Source organism: Pyrgilauda ruficollis, unplaced genomic scaffold (assembly GCF_017590135.1).
Source record: "Pyrgilauda ruficollis isolate IOZ18807 unplaced genomic scaffold, ASM1759013v1 scaffold347, whole genome shotgun sequence".
Lineage (NCBI taxonomy): Eukaryota > Metazoa > Chordata > Aves > Passeriformes > Passeridae > Pyrgilauda > Pyrgilauda ruficollis.
In genome coordinates this window covers 61,156-79,051 of record NW_024524901.1, presented here as the reverse complement: position 1 = coordinate 79,051, position 17,896 = coordinate 61,156, and the positions used below count along the sequence as shown (strand labels likewise).

The 17,896-nt window shown below is 52.7% G+C and overlaps 1 protein-coding gene across 1 annotated transcript in view; it reads left to right on the top strand.

The window, feature by feature from the left end:
* ME2 (malic enzyme 2) overlaps window positions 1–17,896 on the top strand; it is a 37,506-nt gene that overhangs the window by 12,834 nt on the left and 6,776 nt on the right. The window contains exons 3-14 of the mRNA XM_041475268.1: window positions 3,487–3,620; window positions 4,933–5,082; window positions 5,732–5,807; window positions 6,171–6,332; window positions 6,791–6,894; window positions 7,715–7,824; window positions 7,933–8,030; window positions 8,945–9,058; window positions 9,148–9,262; window positions 10,136–10,278; window positions 16,582–16,684; window positions 17,404–17,474. Of these exons, the coding sequence (XP_041331202.1) occupies window positions 3,487–3,620; window positions 4,933–5,082; window positions 5,732–5,807; window positions 6,171–6,332; window positions 6,791–6,894; window positions 7,715–7,824; window positions 7,933–8,030; window positions 8,945–9,058; window positions 9,148–9,262; window positions 10,136–10,278; window positions 16,582–16,684; window positions 17,404–17,474 (1,380 nt within the window). The remainder of the gene's footprint in view (window positions 1–3,486; window positions 3,621–4,932; window positions 5,083–5,731; window positions 5,808–6,170; window positions 6,333–6,790; window positions 6,895–7,714; window positions 7,825–7,932; window positions 8,031–8,944; window positions 9,059–9,147; window positions 9,263–10,135; window positions 10,279–16,581; window positions 16,685–17,403; window positions 17,475–17,896) is intronic.

Below are 17,896 nucleotides of genomic sequence, written 5' to 3'. Positions count from 1 at the left end.
CCCCTGATCTGGGGCTGGCTGTGCCCCTGATCTGGGGCTGGCTGTGCCCCCTGATGTCCCGGGGCTGGCTGTGCCCCCTGATGTCCCAGGGCTGGCTGTGTCCCCTGATCTGGGGCTGGCTGTGCCCCTGATTGGCTGTGCCCCCTGATCTGGGGCTGGCTGTGTCCCCTGCTGTCCCAGGAGTGGCTGTGCCCCCTGATCTGGGGCTGGCTGTGTCCCCTGCTGTCCCAGGAGTGGCTGTGCCCCCTGATCTCCCAGGGCTGGCTGTGCCCCCTGATGTCCCAGGAGTGGCTGTGCCCCCTGATCTCCCAGGGCTGGCTGTGCCCCCTGATGTCCCAGGAGTGGCTGTGCCCCCTGATCTCCCAGGGCTGGCTGTGCCCCCTGATGTCCCAGGAGTGGCTGTGCCCCCTGATCTGGGGCTGGCTGTGTCCCCTGCTGTCCCAGGAGTGGCTGTGCCCCCTGATCTGGGGCTGGCTGTGTCCCCTGCTGTCCCAGGAGTGGCTGTGCCCCCTGATCTCCCAGGGCTGGCTGTGCCCCCTGATGTCCCAGGAGTGGCTGTGCCCCCTGATCTGGGGCTGGCTGTGTCCCCTGCTGTCCCAGGAGTGGCTGTGCCCCCTGATCTCCCAGGGCTGGCTGTGCCCCCTGATGTCCCAGGAGTGGCTGTGCCCCCTGATCTGGGGCTGGCTGTGTCCCCTGCTGTCCCAGGAGTGGCTGTGCCCCCTGATCTGGGGCTGGCTGTGGTCACAGGCAGCTGGAAGAGTGCTGGGTGTGTGATACTGCAGCTCCATCCTGGGAGATACTGCATGGGCAATCCCAAATCCACAACAAAAACAAGCTCGTGGTCATGGACAAAGATACTGCAAGTGTTAGAAGGACTCAGGGATTTTATCTCACTGCTCTGGACTAAACTTGTTCTGTTCCAGTTGGAACAAGGACTGAGTTTCTCTGTGAAGGCTGATGTCATTCTGATTCCTGATTCAGGCCTAGGCAGAAATTAAAGCCTCTTTGAATACAGCGAGATGTAATTATCATGTAAATCAACAGCTGAACGTACTTAGTGTCACTTAAAAATTCATCCTGTTTGATGTTATTGTAACTCCAGAGACATTCAACACCCAGGTTCCCTACAGACAGGAAGGAGTGTGAATAAACTGAATAAAGATGGGTCTCTGTCCTGCTTGGAGCTAAGCTCAGGGGTCATGGGCATTTGTTTTAAGGACACAGGTGCCACTCTGCAGGGAAGTTGGGAAAAGCCACGATCTGGTGGAGATTAGAAATTTGGTAGTGGTGGTTTTTACAGGGCTGGAGGCTTTCTGGAGGGGAGGATGTAGGTTTTGGTCGGGAGGTGTTTCTCTCGGTTTACAGTAAAATGTCAGTGTAGCCAGTGTGGCCTTCCCCAGGCTTAAACTCCACTGGCCTTGCTGACCAGAGACTAAATTTCTTCTTCCCTTCCTCTTCTTCTTCCTCTAAACACTGTAAATATTTTGGCACCGCTTTTGTTGCTGCGGTGTCTAGAGTAACAGTCAACATGCTGCAAATGTTTGCCAGCTGTGCTCGGCCTTGGGGCCGAGCCTCTCGCACTGCAGGCAGTTTGTGTGGGAAAGGGCTGCTTTCGGAAGGGTTTAACTCTATTTAAAGGTATTACACTGCTGATGGCAGCAAGCCAGGGCTGTTGAGGAAATGGCAAGGTAGCTGAGAGGAGTTTGTGTGGGGCACGCGTTTCTGCTTGCAGAGAATTAATATTTCTTGTGAAGTATGCAGAAGTGGAACTAATCCTTTGCAACACAGGAAAAACCTCTGTGGCACCATGGCGTGTTTCCGTGGGCTCTTCTCTCTTGTCAGTTTCTCTCTGTTTGCATGGTTGTGTTCTTTGTGGGAATGTTGGATTATTCAGATCAGTGTTGGGAAAAAAAGTACCACTGAAGTGGCTAAAGTGATTGTTGCACTCCACCAAAAAAAAAAAAAAAATTAGAAATCAATCCCAAAAAACCAGCAGCAAGATTAAAAACCTGAAGAATGGACTGTCATCTGAAATTTATTTGTATTTAGTATTGGAAGAGTACTGTAGAACAGCAGTTAGACTGGGAAAGAAAACAGTGGTTTGCAAATGACTCCTGACTACTTGTAGAACCACTCTACTGTCCTAGTAGTGAAAGGTTAAACTGAAATGCGTATTTAGTGTCAAGTCTATTACATGAAAGGTTGGCAGACATGAAAATAAATACAGAGAAAAACAGATTCATTTCAGGGTTAAATACTTGGAGTTTTCTGCAAGAGGGCAAAGGTGAAGTTTTTGGGGTTGAGTTGTTGGTTTTTTCTTGCTTTCTAGCTCTTCAGGTATTTTATTCCTGTAGAGCATAGTGTAGAATCAGTACTGAAAAGCAAGTGGACTGCTTTAGTCAGTGTAGTCAAAACAACCTATATTAAATATGACCTAAAGAGGAAAATGATGTAAAAATAGTAATTATTTTAACAATGGGATTTTTTTCTCTAAGGAATATTGTTTAGAAACCATTCAGGTAGGATGAATTACACTACAACTGGACTATTTTTAGAAATTTTTGTTAATGGATATGGGCTCAAAAAATACCTGTGAAGAGTCTGTTCTCACATAAGCAGAGGTGAAAATATTTGTATTCTAATCTGAATTGATGCCTTTACTGTCAAGTGGAAAAGTACTGATTTTTATTTCTTGCCAGTTGAGGATTGAACACGGATGATCTTTGCGGGTCCTTTCCACAAGGATCATCTGATTCTCTGACCTTTCTGGTGGCAGGAGGAATTTGGAGTGTAATTACAAGGCATAAGGCAAACCTTAGAAAGCTTTTTTTTTTTTTTTTTTAGCTTGGCAGTAAGAATCTGAAGGTTGAGAAACGGTTCAAATTAGTATTTAAATAACAATAAATTTAAATTCTGTCTACCCTCCGTCCACTCTCCATCTCCCAAATGGAGAAGAGTGAGAAATTTTTGCAGTTGACCTCTTCTGATTTGCTACCAGTGAGGCTTTTTGGTAGCAGACAAATGGATTAGATGCTTCCCTAAGTGAAAATTAAGTATTTGGGTTGGACTGTGATCTTAATAGAAGGATGAGTGCAATTCAGTGACTTGGGCATCAGGCTGTATTACTGAAGAAAGCAGCAAATGGAGCAATTTGGATAAAAATGTGAGTGTTACTGTCTGTGACTGTAGGGACCAGCCTGGGTGGGAATGAAGAGTTGAAAAAGCAGCTGTTATTTCACTTTTAACCCGTTTGCAGCAGCACCTCCTTGCTGCTCTCCAGCCCCACAGAGGAAAATTAAATCTGGCGAGGTCTGGGGAAGGTGGGCAAGCTGTGGTCGAAAGGAACACCCCCAAAAGGTGAGGAGAACCCCAGGAGGGGCAGACACACCCCGACCCTGCCTGGAGAAAAGGGTGCCATGGAAGAGTTCCTGGAAAAGGGATTTCTGGGGCAAGAGCTGATAATTGCTGCTCTCCTCTCGTTTTCAGGGCATGGCCTTCACCTTACACGAGCGACAAATGCTTGGGCTGCAGGGACTCCTACCTCCCAAGATAGAGACACAAGACATCCAAGCCTTACGCTTCCACAAGAATTTGGCAAAAATGACTGACCCCTTGGAGAAGTAAGCGCTGCTCCGGCCTTGTCCTGTGGTGCGAGGGAACGGGAATATGGGGCTGGAAATGGGATGGAAATGTGAAAATACTCTGCGGGGGTAACCAGAGTTTCTAGTGCCTCCGCTGGGTTTTTCAGTTCTTGGGTGTTGTTTTCGCTTGGGCACAGAAATCTGCTTTCATCCCGCGGTCACATGAGGTTGGGAAGCTTTTTTTTTTTTTTCTCTCTTTTTTTTTTTTAATATTCCATGTCCATAAAACAGCAAAAGAGAGTGTGTGGAAATCAGTAACAAGGCTGCAAACCTGCCTGTAACCTGTCACACGTATTTCTGTGATCTGTAAGATGGAGTGGCAGGTTGTTAGAGCACAGCAGGTGGCTTTCAGCCCCATCTGTAAAAATGTGTGATAATGAAGGTAAACTGAGCCTTTGAGATACCAAAAACAGTGTTTAGCATATACAGTAGTTACTGCTAAAAAGGAACTACGAGAGTCAAATTTTAAATCTCATCGTGTGTATTTTTTTAATATCTTTTGTTGCTTAACCCACTGGTTTGGTGAACTGCAAAGGATTTTGCTGTGTTTTATTTGTAGGATGCCATGTTTTAGCATCCTGTTACTGTTTTCACGTAATCTTTATGTATCTCTGCCCGTGAAAATACACAGTCTCCTGCAGGCAGGAGGAGAACTGGAATGGCTTGGGGCTCTCTGGAGCACATCAAAGCTCTTTTGTTCTCATCACAACTGAAAGGTGGCTCTGAAATCCACACCATGTCACTTGCTGGTCCAAAACAGTCGTGTCACCTGTATTGGCCGAGTGCCCAGCTGCTGTAGCCCAAGGCAGATTGCTAATCAATTATCTTTATGTCCTTGGGTCAGCAGGACTCGGGTCAGGTGTGGGTTGGTACACAGTAAATTGGTGGGTAAATTTGCAGAAATTCAGATTTAATGTACACACCCTTCAGAATGAGCCTTCTGGTAGGGCTCAGTTTGCTGCACGTGTGTGTTGGTGCTGGGATTCACAAGACACATTTTCTGGGTGGAGAATTATTTCGCTGTGATTTTGTTTACAAGGGTACCGAGACTCCCCGCTGCACCCTGCAGTAAATCCCCAAATCAGATTTAGTCACATTTGTCATTGTTACCTTGTCAGCACACAGGGCCTGTCCCATCCAGCATTTCCATCTCACCTTCCCAGCACCGTGCTCTCTTCCCCAGCTTCCCTTTGGTGCTCCCAGCCTGGCTCCAGGGGAGGGGGCTTTCCTCAGGGAGCAGCAGCAGTGGGAGGCAGCTCGTGGTGTTTTTCCTTGTGCTGGATGCTTACAGGTACATCTACATCATGGGGATCCAGGAGAGAAATGAGAAGCTGTTCTACAGGGTGCTGCAGGACGATATTGAGCGCCTAATGCCCATTGTGTACACTCCAACCGTGGGCCTGGCCTGCTCCCAGTACGGACACATCTTCAGGAGACCAAAGTAAGGACACAGACACGCCTTGCTGCTGCTTCTGTTGCCCTTTCCCTGCCTTCTTGTCTGAGTTTGGAAGTGGTTTGTGTCATTTTCATCCGGGTGCAGCTACACGAGGCTTGTGCCACGTCAGGGCAGTAAAGGTTTGTTAAAATATATCTCAGGGCACAGTTTATAGTGAGAGACAAAACATTTGGAAGCAGACGTGGAGATGGGTCACGTAAATACTCCAGGTGCGGGGCTTCAGCCCCATTCCCAGCTCTTCCTAGATGCCAACAGCTCTGTAATTCCAGGGGGGAATTCCCCAGCTATCAGAGTCCCTTCTGTGGCTCTGAGGATCTGTGTCAGGACAGGGCCTCTGGAAGGGAGTGTGGATTGAAAGGGATTCATGGACTAACCACCTAGGGATTAGTCCATTAGAAAGGAATTTCTGCCTAATCACCCTCACCCTGCACAGGGGGCTGGTTCAGGTGTTCCTCTGGTCCCTACCCTGGGCAAGAACAGCTATTGTCCTTTGAGCAATTTATATCAGTGGCTGTAAACCTTTGAATTTTATATTGTCCTGTTTGGCATTTAGTTTTACAAAAGCAAGGTGAAATTTCTAATTGTCACCCACAAAATATTTCTGGTTTGTGGTTTGCTTTTTTTTTTCTTTCAGGGGATTATTTATTTCCATCTCAGACAGAGGCCACATAAGGTCAATTGTGAACAACTGGCCAGAGAACGACGTTAAGGTACTGTCATTTAGTGTGTCATTTAGTTTCTAGCTGTTATTCCATCTCAGCTGAGTCTTTTAAGATTTACTAGTGTTTGATGGAAACGTAAATATTGAGTAATGAATTCTTGGCTCTTCAGTGATGGTGGCAGAATGCAGCTCATTAAGGTAATGCACATCTTGAAGATCAGTGTTTCATCCTAAATGTCAGGTTTTTGGGTTGGGGAAAATATTCCTCATGATCTCTCCTTTGTTTGACTGTGCAGACATACCTCAGTTTTTGCCTGGGAGAAAACAGAGCTGCTATTGATCTAATCTTTATAAATTTCAGTGATCGTGTGTGATTTCACCTGTTGTTTTTTTGGGGTTTTTTTTTCATCAGGCTGTTGTCGTCACTGATGGAGAAAGAATATTGGGTCTTGGAGACCTGGGGGTGTACGGGATGGGAATTCCAGTGGGAAAGCTGTGTTTGTACACAGCCTGTGCAGGGATACACCCAGATAAGTGCCTGCCTGTGTGCATCGACGTGGGGACTGATAACACAGTGAGTTACCCCTGTAAAAATGGGGGTTTTTTTTTAAAAACATTTCATACTGTAAGAGGGTTTTTCTTTTTTTGAGCACTGTTATTTGAGATAAACCTGAATATTTTGTGCAAAGGGTAAAAAGGTTTGGAATTCACTATGCAGGGATTTAAAAGTGCCCCTTGATTTGTCCATGAAAGGGTGCATCTGGAAGTAATTGGAATGCTGGAAAATAGGCAGTCAGTTTTGACCTGACTTTTAAGATGCTGGAAATGGAATTAGATTTATTAAAGCAGTTTCACAGTATTGCTTTGTTCTGTTTAAAAGCAGCCATGCCAGCTGAAGTTCCAGAGCACTGGTGTAGGCCAGGGCTGTATGACTGCAGCACCTCGGTGTGAAATGTGCCCCTGTGAGCTGTGCTGGGTGTGCCCTGGGGCAGGGACTCATCCTGCTGCTCTCTCTGGCTCGTTCTCCTGCAGACACTCCTGAAGGATCCCTTCTACATGGGGCTGTACCAGAAGAGGGATCGCTCGCAGGTCTACGACGACCTGATCGATGAGTTCATGGAAGCCATCACTGACAGGTAGGGCTCTGCTGGCACAGAGCACACTGTCCTTGGAGCAGCCGCCCGGGGGGTGAGGAAAGGGCAGGAGCTGGGGCAGGCTGTGTGTCTGTCCCTGGTGTCTGTAGGAGGCACGCAGCAGAGGCAGGGCTGCTGGGCTCTGCCTGGGCACAGCCTGCTGCCACACAGGATAAGGGCTCAGCAGCTCTGCTGCTCTCCTCTGCCTCTGGACTGTGACGGGGCTGTCTCGGGTTCCCTGCGGTCAGGATGACCCCAGAGTCCCTTTTTCCCATCCCGATGGTTGAAGAGTCAGAATTCCCCAGCTCTGGCTCACAAGGTTGTTTATTGTCTCTTATCTAAAACATTCTTTTCCGGACCCGCAGAGCTCTGTCCATCAGATCTGTCAAGGGCACACTGCCTGCCCCTGGGCTGGTGTCTGCATTTTAAGCTATGAATTATGTGTACTTTATTTATCATTATTTTCCAATACCTATCACCTATGTTAGACTGTCTGCTTCTGTTCTAAACCAATCCAAACGTGCCACCATCACCCAGAAGATGGGGGCTAGGAAGAGTAGGACAATGCCCATGTCCCTCCATCATGCCTCCTAGACCCCTATAATAAAACCCCCAAAATTCCACTTTTCACCCTGTGATTAATTCATTATCACTCTACTTAAACTTCTGTGCCTTGTGATTCTTCACACAAGGTTGGTGATTTGCTCCATGGGTTAAGATCGAAATCCCAAATGTCTTTGGCTTCCTGCCCTGAAGCACGTGTCACCCAGGGCAGCCAGAGGAGTGTCCTGGCTTCCAGCAGGGGTGTTTGCATCTCCTCTAGGTATGGCCAGAACACGCTCATCCAGTTTGAAGACTTTGGAAACCACAATGCTTTCCGGTTCCTGAGGAAGTACAGAGAGAAGTACTGTACCTTCAATGACGACATCCAAGGTACACCTTTGTTTGTGTTCCTGAGTATCCGTGCAGGAGCTCTTCCCAAAGGCACGGCCTGCCATGTGGACGTGTTCAGCTGCCCTCAGATTTGCTCTGCTCTCGCAGGGACAGCCTCGGTGGCCTTGGCAGGACTGCTGGCAGCCCAGAAAGCCACGGGGAAACCACTCACGGAGCAGAAAGTGCTGTTCCTTGGAGCAGGAGAGGTGAGTCCTCTTAAGGGCCCAGAGCAGCAAGAGATATTTAAAATGGGTGTTTTCTCATTGTGGAGATTTGCCGTTGTGTATTTTCTTATTGTGGAGTTACGATCTGAGCTCCATTGCAGAACTTTTCATATAAGGCCATCTGAAATGCATTAGCAGAAAGGGCTCTGCTTAAGCAGGGCTGTGTGAAAGGTGTTTAACATTTGCAGGGATTCACATTCTTCATTTCTCTGCAAGGCTTTGAAAAAAGCACCAGGGACTTGTGTGTATTTGAAGGGAGACTCACCATGAAATCATGGTGTAGTGAGACCATCTTGTTGATTTTTATAGCACCAGAGGGAAGCCCAGGGAGTTTTTCTCAGCAAGGTGATTCAGTTCGCAGCAGGCACCAGCTACTGGTGCTGCAGTGCCAGGAGCAGCCCCGTGCTTCTGGTACATCAGCACACTTGCTCCTGTGGTGCTGACAAAATGGCTTAATTATCTGAGAAGTTCTCCATGTGGGGAAAGGCCCTGGTGGCAGTAATTGGCGGGTGCTCTGAGAGCCCTGCTCTGCCTCATTTGTCCTGGCAGGGAGGGGACAGGGCCAGCACACCTCCTGCTGCCCTCTGCCAGCCCTGCCTGGGGCAGGAGGGCAGGCTGGGAGCACAGGGCACACGGCACGGGCTGGTTTGGTGGCAGGAGGGCTGAGCACTTCTGTCCCTGCTGGGCTGGGCTGCCTGGCGTGGCTGCTGAGCTGGCACAGCTCGCAGCACCTGGGAGAGCTGCCCTGCTGCAGGTGTGTCACTGCTGCCCCAGGGGCTGCCCCAGCGGGGAAACACCTCCTGTGTCTCAGAGCAGGCTCTCTGAGGGGCTCTGTGGGCTTTGATGGCAGACCTCTTCTGTGACCTGTCCCAAAGCCCAGTCCTTTCATCCGCCAGGCCGCCCTGGGAATTGCCAACCTCATTGTCATGGCCATGATGGAAGGCGGTGTTTCCCACGAGGAGGCCTCCAAGAGAGTATGGATGTTCGACAAGCATGGCTTGCTGGTCCAGGTAGGGGTGCAGCACACCTGGGAATGCCCAGCACAGGTGAGCACTGCCTTCCCCTCCCCTCACAGGAGGAACCAATGTTTTACCTGCAGGGCCGAGAGCAGAAGGTGGATTCCCACCAGGAGCCATTTACACATCCGGCTCCGGAGCAGATACCAAAGACATTTGTAGAGGCAGTGAATGTACTTCGGCCTTCAGCTATCATCGGTGAGTGAGCTTATTTTTCTACAATCTGGCTTTTTACTGCCTTTAATTTGCTGTCAGGGCTCCGGGAAGCTTGGTGACAGCTGTCTGCTGGTGTAAATAAGATGGAAATGTGAGGTCAATTTCCTACTTGAAAACACACTGTGCTCCTTCTGAGCCTTGTGTCCTTAGTGACAGAGAGCAGCCACAACCATTGTGTTTTCTACAGGAGTTCCCTAACTCGAGTTGTTTGGGTGTTTTCTGACCTTCTGTCCCCCAGTCACCCCCTGTGGTCAGACTGTGCCAGCAGCACAGCTGGAAGCAGCAGCTCCCTGCTGCAGCTCAGCAGCACCTCCGAGGTCACTGACATCTGTAGGTACTTATTTACAGCTCTGGCTATCTGCAGAGAGCAGACAGGATTACAGGTATTTCCTGGTGTGACTGCCGTTTCCTTGGCACGTGATCTATTTGGAAAAGGAGAGGGTTTTTTGGCTGAGTACCCTGGAGCTTGTAGCCACTGTACAAATACATCGTAGCTGTGTGTTTGTACCTCTGGGTTTGGGTGTGGTCAGGAGCACCAGTGTCATGTATGCACTGCACAGCTAACACCCAGCAGGGATGAATCATCCACAAAGAGCCTGGAATTCCCACTTGCTTATCTAGGACCGTGTTCTTTATACTCATCAATACCAAAAAACAGTGTGAAATAGCTTCTGGAGCACACTCAGTAGATGTTGCTGTGGAAAGTGTGAGTGTCACCCGGCCAGGAGCAGTGCCTGGTCTCCTCTGTGCCCTGGGGGGAGGCTGGAGGGCTGCCATGAGCTTGGGGTGGGCTGGCTGTCCCTGCCTGGGGCAGCCAGCCTTGATTCTGGTTTTGTGTGTTCCCCTCTCCCCCAGGAGTGGCTGGGGCAGGGCGTCTCTTCACCCAGGACGTGCTCAAAGCCATGGCTTCCATCAACGAGCGACCCATCATATTTGCACTGAGCAACCCCACGGTGAAGGCCGAGTGCACGGCAGAGGAGGCCTACACGCTGACAGAGGTGTGTGAGCTCGGGGCTGCTGGGGCTGCCCGAGCACCAGGGCTCAGGCTGTTCTCTTGTTGCTTGGGCTCTGGTGTGAGAGCGCAGCTCTTCCTCGCCTCCTGGCTAAAGTAAATGGGGATGGTTGGAAAAGAGGTCTGGATGTTCGTGTGACAACGTTTTGCAAAGCTTCCAATAGCCTGAATCGTGTTACTGCTTTTTTAAGAGAATGACCAGCAGTACTGTGACGTGGCTTTGATCAATTAGCTCTTGTTTCTCACCGCTCTTTTCAGTTGTTTTGTGTTTTAATGAAGCCTGCTGGCCTCGCAGCAGAGACTCAGTGCAAGCTTTGCAGTGTAATGGCTGAGAGAGTCCTTGGAGCAGGTGATGCCCTCGCAGCAGGGCAGGAGCTGGGCTCGCACCAGTCCTGCAGGTGCCACCAGCAGTGACCCCTGGGGCCCTGTGCTCCCTGTCCCTGCCACAGCTCACCCTGGCACACCAGGCGTTGCAGTGAGTCAGCCAGGAGCAAACACACCTGGTTCTGCACCCTCCCCTGGGGCCACTGCACCCTGCAGGGCTGGCACTCAGGGTTTGGGCTGGTTTTTCCTTAGTAGCTCCACCATTATCCTGATAGCACGTCTCCACAGTGGTTTAGCCTTTAGGAAGCCACTCTTTTGTCACTCTGCACAGGTTCTTGTGCCAGGCTGGTGACCTCTGCAGGGAGCCCGAGGGGAGGGAGGTGGGACAGACACAGCTGGGGCTCTGAGCAGCTCCTGGTCCTCTCCTGCAGCTGCTGGGGTCTCTGTGCTGCTCCTGGTCCTCTCCTGCAGCTGCTGGGGTCTCTGTGCTGGCCTCAGCCCCTGCCTGCAGCCTCCAGGGCTGTGGATCCTGAGAGGATTCATTCTTTTCTATTTCTCTTCTTTCAATACAGTCCCAAATCTAGTGTCTGGTGCGTGAAAATGGGTGGGTGGGGACCTTTCCTTGTCTCCTGCTGCAGACTGAACTCCCCCTTGCACTGCCCGCGGGGCTCAGCATCAGCAGTGGCAGTGTCACCTGCCAGGGTGGCACTCCACTGTCCCCATCTGACACCCGGGCTCTGTCCCACATTCCTGGGGCTGTCAGCTCAGGGAACTGCTGCTCAGAGGGAGCCCTGGAGTAGCAGCCTCTGGACAAAGTCTGGATCTTATCTCTTATCAGTGGGATCATCTGGGTTGGAACAGCCCTCCAAGGCCATCGAGTCCAACCATTCCCCAGCTCTGCCAAGGCCACCACTGTCCCATGTCCCTGTGTGCCACATGCACATGGCTTTTAAACCCTTCCAAGGATGGGGACTGCCTCACTGCCCTGGGCAGCTGTGCCAGGGATTGAGAGACCTTTAGGTGAAGATATTTTCCCTACTGTCCACCCTGAGCCTGCCCTGGCCCAGCCTGAGGCCGTTCCCTCTCCTCCTGTCCCTGTTCCCTGGGAGCAGAGCCCGACCCCCTCGGCTGTCCCCTCCTGTCAGGAGCTGTGCAGAGCCACAAGGTCCCCCCCGAGCCTCCTTTTCTCCAGGCTCAGCCCCTTCCCCCTGCAGGTGCCACCAGCAGTGACCCCTGGGGCCCTGTGCTCCCTGTCCCTGCCACAGCTCACCCTGGCACACCAGGCGTTGCAGTGAGTCAGCCAGGAGCAAACACACCTGGTTCTGCACCCTCCCCTGGGGCCACTGCACCCTGCAGGGCTGGCACTCAGGGTTTGGGCTGGTTTTTCCTTAGTAGCTCCACCATTATCCTGATAGCACGTCTCCACAGTGGTTTAGCCTTTAGGAAGCCACTCTTTTGTCACTCTGCACAGGTTCTTGTGCCAGGCTGGTGACCTCTGCAGGGAGCCCGAGGGGAGGGAGGTGGGACAGACACAGCTGGGGCTCTGAGCAGCTCCTGGTCCTCTCCTGCAGCTGCTGGGGTCTCTGTGCTGCTCCTGGTCCTCTCCTGCAGCTGCTGGGGTCTCTGTGCTGCTCCTGGTCCTCTCCTGCAGCTGCTGGGGTCTCTGTGCTGCTCCTGGTCCTCTCCTGCAGCTGCTGGGGTCTCTGTGCTGCTCCTGATCCTCTCCTGCAGCTGCTGGGGTCTCTGTGCTGCTCCTGATCCTCTCCTGCAGCTGCTGGGGTCTCTGTGCTGGCCTCAGCCCCTGCCTGCAGCCTCCAGGGCTGTGGATCCTGAGAGGATTCATTCTTTTCTATTTCTCTTCTTTCAATACAGTCCCAAATCTAGTGTCTGGTGCGTGAAAATGGGTGGGTGGGGACCTTTCCTTGTCTCCTGCTGCAGACTGAACTCCCCCTTGCACTGCCCGCGGGGCTCAGCATCAGCAGTGGCAGTGTCACCTGCCAGGGTGGCACTCCACTGTCCCCATCTGACACCCGGGCTCTGTCCCACATTCCTGGGGCTGTCAGCTCAGGGAACTGCTGCTCAGAGGGAGCCCTGGAGTAGCAGCCTCTGGACAAAGTCTGGATCTTATCTCTTATCAGTGGGATCATCTGGGTTGGAACAGCCCTCCAAGGCCATCGAGTCCAACCATTCCCCAGCTCTGCCAAGGCCACCACTGTCCCATGTCCCTGTGTGCCACATGCACATGGCTTTTAAACCCTTCCAAGGATGGGGACTGCCTCACTGCCCTGGGCAGCTGTGCCAGGGATTGAGAGACCTTTAGGTGAAGATATTTTCCCTACTGTCCACCCTGAGCCTGCCCTGGCCCAGCCTGAGGCCGTTCCCTCTCCTCCTGTCCCTGTTCCCTGGGAGCAGAGCCCGACCCCCTCGGCTGTCCCCTCCTGTCAGGAGCTGTGCAGAGCCACAAGGTCCCCCCCGAGCCTCCTTTTCTCCAGGCTCAGCCCCTTCCCAGCTCCCTCAGCCTCTCCTGGGGCTCCAGCCCCTTCCCAGCCCCGTTCCCTGCCCTGGACACAGTTTTAAATTGAGGTGGTTTTATGTCTCTCAGATACCTTGCATTAACCAGAACAGTGAGCTGGGCAGTGTTTCAGTATATAAATTCCAGTATCTTGGATAGAAGGTAAACAGGAGTTAGTTGTGCAACCAAGACTTCAGTTGGCATAAATAAATGTAAAAACTGCTGCCATCTCTAGCTGAAGGAGGCCAGGAGCACAGTTAGAGGGGGAGCCAGCCTAGTTTTTGCTTGCACTTCTAATGGAATACCAGCAGCTGAAGAGATGTTTTAAGGCAAGAGGCTGAGTTTGCCATGGCTGAGTGCTGAGCCCCAAGGAGCTGGCCCTCAGCATGGCTGTCCCTGCAGGGGCAGAGGCTCCCTGTGCCCCACAGGAAGAGCACAATGCTGTTTGCAAAGTTTGAGCCCAGTGGAGAGGAGATCTTTGGGTTTTTCCCTGTATTGGGTCAATTTTTTCTTGTATTAAGGATTTTCTGTGTTCCCAGTTACTCGTGGGCGTGGGTTATTTGGACAATTAAGCACTGCTGTAGTAAATGAACTGGTGTAGTTTTGTTCCAGTCCTTACTCATAAATCCTGCAATGTTTATGTCTCTTCAAACTTCCCTGCAGCCCCGCTTTTGTTTTCACCATGCTCTTTGGTTCTCTGAAATGTCCTCAGCTGGACATTAGCTTGCCCTTCAAAATGTGTTTTCCCTTCAAGATGCAGTAATTACCTAGGAAATAGACTCAGAGCCCTGACTGTTGTGTGGTTCTCTGGAATCTCCAGCTTCACTGGCGGTGTCCCGTGGCTAATGCAGTTTGTCAGGCTGTTAGGGATCAGAGCTGTCACCCCAGTGTCCCCAGGCCTGGGGGACAGCCTGATCCTGGCTGGTGACTCAGGCTACACTAGAGGCAACAAAGGAACAAAGACACCACCGCTGACCTTTCCTGCCTCGTTTTTTCCCACTAGATGGCACCTGTAAAAGCCTGTCGGTGCTCCTGTGTGTTCTGAGGGCTTCTGCTGCCTTTCAATTTGCTTTGTCTCTTGGTCCTGTCCTCTCCTGCAGCCATCTGCTTTGCTCCCTCCACAAAAAGGCTTCTGGTCGTGGCTGTGCCCTGACATCCAAACACAGCTCCAAAGCCTTCAGCCACTTTGGTAATTTGTTTTCAAACACTAATCCTGGGGAGCCTTAAAAGTTTTAAACTCATATTCCTAAACCTGTTACTCAAAAGAAAGTCAAGATTTTTTTGCTTTCCGTGGCTTTACTGCTTGAGAAGAGGGTCATTTATCTCATTTATCACACTCAGATACGTTTTGATATTTAGTGCAAATCGAAATCCTTTCCAAAGGAAGGCTAAGCAAACCACATTATTCACTGCTCTGGTTGCTCTCAGCAGCAGCAGTCAGACACAGCAGCTCCTCCCTCTGCCCTCCCACCCTCCAGTAAGACAGTGACCTTTTATTCCCACTTGTGCTCCACCCTGCTCTGGCAGTGGCCGTCACTCCTGAGTCTGCAGGGTCCCTGGGGGTCTGGCCTGTGGTGCTGGTAAGGGTTAACACAGCAGGGCTGCAGTGGGGCTGGTAAGGGTTAACAGCAGGGCTGCAGTGGTGCTGGTAAGGGTTAACACAGCAGGGACAGCAGGGCTGCAGTGGTGCTGGTAAGGGTTAACACAGCAGGGCTGCAGTGGGGCTGAGGTGTTGGCAAAGGTAAACACACAAGGGCTGCAATCTGTGTGTGGAGCTGTACACACCAGGCCTGCTTGTGACAGTCCCTCCAAGCGGGTGAACAGTGTCCCCTGTGCTGTGCTCAGGGCAGGGTGATCAGTGTCCCTGTGCTGTGCTCACGGCAGGGCGATCAGTGTCCCTGTGCTGTGCTCACGGCAGGGCGATCAGTGTCCCTGTGCTGTGCTCACGGCAGGGCGATCAGTGTCCCTGTGCTGTGCTCACGGCAGGGCGATCAGTGTCCCTGTGCTGTGCTCACGGCAGGGCGATCAGTGTCCCTGTGCTGTGCTCACGGCAGGGCGATCAGTGTCCCTGTGCTGTGCTCACGGCAGGGCGATCAGTGTCCCTGTGCTGTGCTCACGGCAGGGCGATCAGTGTCCCTGTGCTGTGCTCACGGCAGGGCGATCAGTGTCCCTGTGCTGTGCTCACGGCAGGGCGATCAGTGTCCCTGTGCTGTGCTCACGGCAGGGCGATCAGTGTCCCTGTGCTGTGCTCACGGCAGGGCGATCAGTGTCCCTGTGCTGTGCTCACGGCAGGGCGATCAGTGTCCCTGTGCTGTGCTCACGGCAGGGCGATCAGTGTCCCTGTGCTGTGCTCACGGCAGGGCGATCAGTGTCCCTGTGCTGTGCTCACGGCAGGGCGATCAGTGTCCCTGTGCTGTGCTCACGGCAGGGCGATCAGTGTCCCTGTGCTGTGCTCACGGCAGGGCGATCAGTGTCCCTGTGCTGTGCTCACGGCAGGGCGATCAGTGTCCCTGTGCTGTGCTCACGGCAGGGCGATCAGTGTCCCTGTGCTGTGCTCACGGCAGGGCGATCAGTGTCCCTGTGCTGTGCTCACGGCAGGGCGATCAGTGTCCCTGTGCTGTGCTCACGGCAGGGCGATCAGTGTCCCTGTGCTGTGCTCACGGCAGGGCGATCAGTGTCCCTGTGCTGTGCTCACGGCAGGGCGATCAGTGTCCCTGTGCTGTGCTCACGGCAGGGCGATCAGTGTCCCTGTGCTGTGCTCACGGCAGGGCGATCAGTGTCCCTGTGCTGTGCTCACGGCAGGGCGATCAGTGTCCCTGTGCTGTGCTCACGGCAGGGCGATCAGTGTCCCTGTGCTGTGCTCACGGCAGGGCGATCAGTGTCCCTGTGCTGTGCTCACGGCAGGGCGATCAGTGTCCCTGTGCTGTGCTCACGGCAGGGCGATCAGTGTCCCTGTGCTGTGCTCACGGCAGGGCGATCAGTGTCCCTGTGCTGTGCTCACGGCAGGGCGATCAGTGTCCCTGTGCTGTGCTCACGGCAGGGCGATCAGTGTCCCTGTGCTGTGCTCACGGCAGGGCGATCAGTGTCCCTGTGCTGTGCTCACGGCAGGGCGATCAGTGTCCCTGTGCTGTGCTCACGGCAGGGCGATCAGTGTCCCTGTGCTGTGCTCACGGCAGGGCGATCAGTGTCCCTGTGCTGTGCTCACGGCAGGGCGATCAGTGTCCCTGTGCTGTGCTCACGGCAGGGCGATCAGTGTCCCTGTGCTGTGCTCACGGCAGGGCGATCAGTGTCCCTGTGCTGTGCTCACGGCAGGGCGATCAGTGTCCCTGTGCTGTGCTCACGGCAGGGTGATCAGTGTCCCCTGTCCCCTGGTGGCCCCTGGCTCCGGTGGCAGCTCCAGGCTCTGTCCCTGCCCAGCTGCCACACCGACCCTTCCTCCTTTCCTCCCGCCAGGGCCGGTGCCTGTTTGCCAGCGGCAGCCCCTTCGAGCTGGTCACTCTGAAGGATGGAAGAACCTTCAAACCGGGCCAAGGAAACAACGCTTACATCTTTCCAGGTAATAAATGAAACTTTAATCACCCTTTAATCTCTAAGACTGGGCTGCCTGCACCTTTCCCTGGGCTCCCTTGCTGCACGAGGCAGTTAGTGATGGAGCATGCCGAGGTGATGCCAGCATTTGAGAGCTTGGAGAAATGAGTGGCTGGATGACAGCTCAGGCTGGATGTGGGGCACATGCATCCACAGTGAGCAAACCCAGCTGGATGTCCCTGAGAAAACAGAAGGCTGTTATTAAAGGCTTTGGGAGCTGCTGCGTTATGGTTCTGCTGCTTGTTCGGGGAGGAAAGGAGAAAATTGATGTTAACATGCAGTTGGAGTTATGTTAATAACTCTCAGAGTTAATAGTTATTGAAGTTGGATCTGCACAAGGCGGGTAGGAAAGTAGCACTGGGGATGTTCCTGTGCCTTCCCCTTCCCTCCCCAGGCTGCAAAGCTCCAGCATAAAAGCATCATATAGTCAACCCAGGACACCCTTCTAGAAGGCTCCTGCCGTGCCAGTGGCCGCACCGCTGGTGGCAGTGCTGTGAGTGTGGAAGGTCCCTGCCGAGGCGGGGCTGGGATGCTGATCTTCAACCCGAGCCATCCCCCGGCTCTGTCAGTGTGTGCAGAAAGCTGCGGGAAGGGTTTCAGGGATAGCGCTGGAGCTGACTGGCAGCTCCTGGCAGCAGGCTGCACGTTCAGAGAGACGTGGCCCTAACTGGCAGTGATTTCCTTTAGGCGTGGCTCTGGCTGTGATCCTCAGCAGCGTCCGGCACATCAGTGATAAGGTTTTCCTGGAGGCTGCCAAGGTAAGTCTGGGAGCAGGGCAGGCTGTGGCTTCTGGCACGACACGGATGACTTGATGGGCACTTCTCTCAAGTCCTGGTGAAGCACAGTGGTTTCCTGTTTGGTTTCTGTTGGTGTGTCCCTCCACAGTGGGGAAAAAAAAAGTGTTTTGAGCCGACGAAGTTGTGCCAAGAATCGGGTTCCATGGCAGTTGTGACCAAGTAGCAAGTGTGTCCCTGTGTGAATTGCTGTGGCAGCAGGGCTGTGCCCTGCCCTGCCCTGCCCTGCCCTGGGTTCTGCAGCTGGCTCTGTGCCCAGGGGTTTCTGTGGCTGTGGGGGATTCATCTCCCAAAATATCAGAGCTCGTTTTGCTAAATGCTTGCAGTCAGTGTGGTGATTCTCAGTTCCTCAGACTGAAATGTTGAGATCCTGAGTGCCTCACTCC